The sequence below is a fragment of the Sinocyclocheilus rhinocerous genome, unplaced genomic scaffold (assembly GCF_001515625.1).
Source record: "Sinocyclocheilus rhinocerous isolate Xijiao unplaced genomic scaffold, SAMN03320098_v1.1 scaffold1806, whole genome shotgun sequence".
NCBI classification, from domain to species: domain Eukaryota; kingdom Metazoa; phylum Chordata; class Actinopteri; order Cypriniformes; family Cyprinidae; genus Sinocyclocheilus; species Sinocyclocheilus rhinocerous.
Window position 1 is genome coordinate 638,461 of NW_015658531.1, and position 4,543 is coordinate 643,003.

At 34.4% G+C, this 4,543-nt stretch overlaps 1 protein-coding gene across 2 annotated transcripts in view; it reads right to left on the bottom strand.

The window, feature by feature from the left end:
- LOC107722706 (interleukin-1 receptor type 1-like) overlaps positions 1-4,543 on the bottom strand; it is a 24,052-nt gene that overhangs the window by 12,240 nt on the left and 7,269 nt on the right. For both annotated transcript variants that reach the window (XM_016531180.1, XM_016531179.1), the window contains one exon: positions 4,014-4,266. In XM_016531180.1, coding sequence (XP_016386666.1) covers positions 4,014-4,266 — 253 coding nt within the window. The remainder of the gene's footprint in view (positions 1-4,013; positions 4,267-4,543) is intronic.

Sequence of the window (4,543 nt, forward strand, 5' to 3'; positions counted from 1 at the left end):
AACACTGTAGTCTCATAATTGAAGTGTAAATTCTGCAGATTACATCATTGTCCAGTATTATACTGTCAGCAATTTATTATAAAAACGTTTTCATAATTGTAACATACATATTTACATACATAATTGTTCAGGTGCATGTGTAATAACTTGCGAAAACCTGACGCTACAGCAGCACTTCTTCTTCTTTGCCCCTCCCCACCCCCCCAACCATTTGAATTTCCGTAGGCGGGATTTATTATATTCTAATGGGCCGCTTTGTGACATCACAAAACTCCGGAAAACAAACGCTGTAGTCCAAACGAGCCGTTCGTTGTAGTTCTTGAAAAGGGATTTTTAAAAAACGAAATATCTCCCTTTGGAGTGGACTTTGAGATTTGTAACTTTGAAGATCTTTTTTATGCCCAAACATACACACTACACACTGACTAAAATTAAAAAAGTGAAAAAGCATAATAGGACCCCTTTAAACAATAAATAAATAAGCAAAATAATAAACACAATAAGCAAATCATTTTAACAGTCCCAATATTTTTAAGTTTCTGATATATAGGTTTTGCAAAAAACACAAATAATAATGATATAAAAATAAAAGAATACTAATAACAACAAAAACAAAAATCAACAATAAATAAAAAATAATACTATAATAATAAAACAACAATAATAAAAAATATATATATTTTTAAAGTTTCTGATTCTTAGCTTTAGCAAAACAAAATATTACAAATAATAACAGTAATAGTAATAATATAAAAATAAATAAAAACAATAATAAAGTAAATAAACAATTTTAACATTCCTAATATTTTTAAATTCGATAAAACAAAACAAAATAATACTATATAAATAAATAACAACAAATAAATAAATAAATAAACAACAGTATAAAATAAAACAAATAAAACAAACAAATAAAAAATTAAAAAATGTAACAGTCCTAACATTAAATTTTTCTGATTTATATTTTATATTCTCATTTCAGATTCTTTACTTGTTCACTTATTGCTATTTTTCCTTTTCATATGATTTCAAGTAACCTCTCATAATAATTCTATTTTTTATCTTATGTCTTATGAAGCCCTGGTTGGACTTCCAGCAGCGCATTTGATCTGTACTTTACACAAAGGAACATCTAAGCACCACACCTTTGCCTTACGACTTTTAAATTTTTGAATCTGTATATTCAGCATTAAAGGGGTCATATGATGCTGCTAAAAAGAACAGTATTTTGTGTATTTGGTGTAATGAAATGTGTTTATGTGGTTTAAAGTAAAAAAACCCACATTATTTTCCACATACTGTACATTATTGTTTCTCCTCTATGCCAGAGAAAGGAAAAATTGAGATCGCATCATATGACCCCTTTAAACAAATCAGCATCAGTTTTAGCCTGTTTTCTTAACCTTTCTTTGCTTACAGCTTCTGTCCATGACCGTAAGTGTGTGTTTTGTGGCAGCAGGTTGTTTAAAGGTCAGGATCTTCAACACCTGTTCAACACGACACTGGTTTGCTGGACACGCCACATATTAATCCTTCCTGATCTTTCTGTCCATTTACTTCTTCAGTCAACAGAGCGCTGCAGCTTCAGTTAATCTCGTGAAAACACTACAGTGGAAAAAATCTCATCGTCTTAAAAATAGACTTCTAGTTCTTCAAGGAAAATGGCATTTCTGTTGCATGCAAGGCCCATAACCCCGAGTCTGACAGACTGACCACATCCTCTGCTCAAGATGTTTTTCTAAGAAACATTTCACTTCCAAAGTGACTGCATGTGAATCAAGCTCCCCCTGAAATCTCCCACCTCACAGAAACGCCCCCAATCTCCTCCATCTGTGTCTAGACTTTTACTCTTATTCATATTATAATTGACCTATCGGTAAGCCCCGCCCCCCTTAGTTACTGTTGCTCACTCGGACAAACAACTGTCTTACAATGACAGCTGTCAGTGTGAAAACCTTGTCCCAAGATGTTTTTGATCAATTTTGGACACAGAAGGACCATCATTCAAGTGGGACTTAAATACGCCATGGAGGGATAGTTAAAAGATTTTAAAATAAATATGTAAAAATATAGATCACAATAGGGCTGCACGATTAATCGAATGCGATTGTCATGCACATTTTCTCAGTAAAGCCGGTTCTGTAATCAGCAGTAAATCATCATCACGTGCTTTCAGATGGAGCAGCATTTACTACACAGAGCCGTAGTTCACTGACAAGTTACGCAAAAACAATCGCAGATGATTTTTTGCGCTATTATGAAATCGAAGAAATCGTTCGCGATAATGACAGCTGTTTGCATAGCTTCTCAGTGAACTACGGCTCTGTGAAGTAAATGCTTGCTCCATCTGAAAGCATGTGAAAATACCGCATTTAATAACATATTTTTACTCCAAACTCACTTCATAACGTCAGTCGAGTGTTTGAAATAAATCCTTCTGTGAGATGATGTGGCTTCTTACACAGAATAAGGCACGCAACATATTTCATAGTATTTAAGCAGTGATAAAGGCATTGCATTATAAATATACTTTATTTTAATGAAAATTATAATAATAATAACTCAGATAAACCATATATTGTCATAATCGTGTGTTTATTAGTCACGTTGAATCAATAAAAGCAGTTGAATCTTCTGTTTATTCAGCTGCAGCGATAGGCATTTCCTGGGTTTCTTCTGCGAGGCGTATTTGGAGTTTCAGCGCGAGAGCGCCCTCTGGCCTTCGGATGGAGATTTACTGCTGATCACAGAACCGTGCTTCACTGAAATATACGCATGACAATGGCAGCTTCTGTCGAATCGCGATTTCGATTCCATTTCGATTTATCGTGCAGCCCTAAATCACAATGCAAACAGGAGTAGCCTCATGATACGGTAGTCACGATCGCAATGACAACATCCCGGATCAACACTGTTCATGTACCACAGTGTAAGATTAAATTAATTTACATTTAACCAGTTTGTTGAACGCTGTTTACGTTCAGCATTCGCACACTGTCTACTGAACGTAAACTACGCTGATTACATTCTGGGACTATTTTACCGATGTCCTTGCTACCTTTCTGGACTTGGGAACATTGCAGTTGCATTGCTGTGTACAGAGGGACAGACAGCTCTCAGATTTGATCAAAAATATCTTAATTTGTGTTCAGAAGATGAACGAAGGTCTTACGGGTTTGGAATGACATGAGGGTGAGTAATTAATGACAGAATTTTCATTTTTGGGTGAACTATCCCTTTAACTGTTTACATGTGAATCTATGTTAAAATGTAATTTATTTCTGTGATCAAAGCTGAATTTTCAGCATCATTACTCCAGTCTTCAGTGTCACATGATCCTTCAGAAATCATTCTAATATGCTGATTTGCTGTTCAAGAAACATTTCTGATTATTAGCAATGTTGAAAACTTTTTTGTAGAAACGTGATACATACCATTCAAAAGTTTGGGGTGAGCAAGTTATTTATTTATTTATTTTTTAAATAATGCTTATATTCAGCAAGGATGCATTAAATTGTTCAAAAGTGACAGTAAAGACATTCACAATGTTACAAAAGACATTATTTAAATAAATGCTTTTGAACTTTCTATACCTCAAAAAATTCATGAAAATAAAAATGTTTCAAGGTTTCCACAAAAATATGAAGCAGCAAAAACTATTTATAATAATAAGAAACAATAATAGCTGATAATAACTATTACACAATACTATTGTCTATCAGCACAACGCTATGACAATATCCCAAAAATATTGAGAAATAATTCCTACTTTGAGCAAAACACTTTGCTGAGTGAAGTGGCTTGGTGCGTCCCATGATCCATTGCTTCGGACAGATTCTTATTGATAAACATAAATATATACATACATATATATATATATACACCTTGCTACCAGTGGCGGCTCGTGGGTTTTAAAATAGAGGAGGCACACTAATTGTATTGGTCTGGGATCCCTGACGATTATTATTATTATAATTTCATACAGAATCATTTTAAAACACAAAAGTTCATACCTGACCACACATGTGTACTTTCCTTGCTGCTGCATGGTGACGTTGAAGAACCACACTTGTGTTTTCTTGAGCATGACACTCTGCTCCAGCTCTGTGATCTCAGAGCCCGTTCTCTCATCGTACCATGTGACACTGTACGGCGTATCTGCAGGATTAAAGAGATAATGCATCTGCAGTGGGCACTCCAGTATCGCCACTTCACCCGGGATCGAGAACGTCCGCTCAAACGCCTGTCCGAAATCCCTGCAGGAACCTGTTCACAGACATGCACGATGAAGACCGTTAGCAACCAACAATCCGGGAGAATGGAAAGGCATAATACGAGAGCATAGGAACAAAATTAATTTGGTAAAAAAAAAAATTCAACAATATAGCGGCACCAATGCAAAAATTTTTTCCATGCATTCTCTACCTCAAGCAGGGTTATTATTGTTAACTAAAACCATTGAAAAATTACTTAAATTAAGTTAAACATTAACTGAAATAAAATAATGTATATAAAAATTATATATATATATATATATACACAC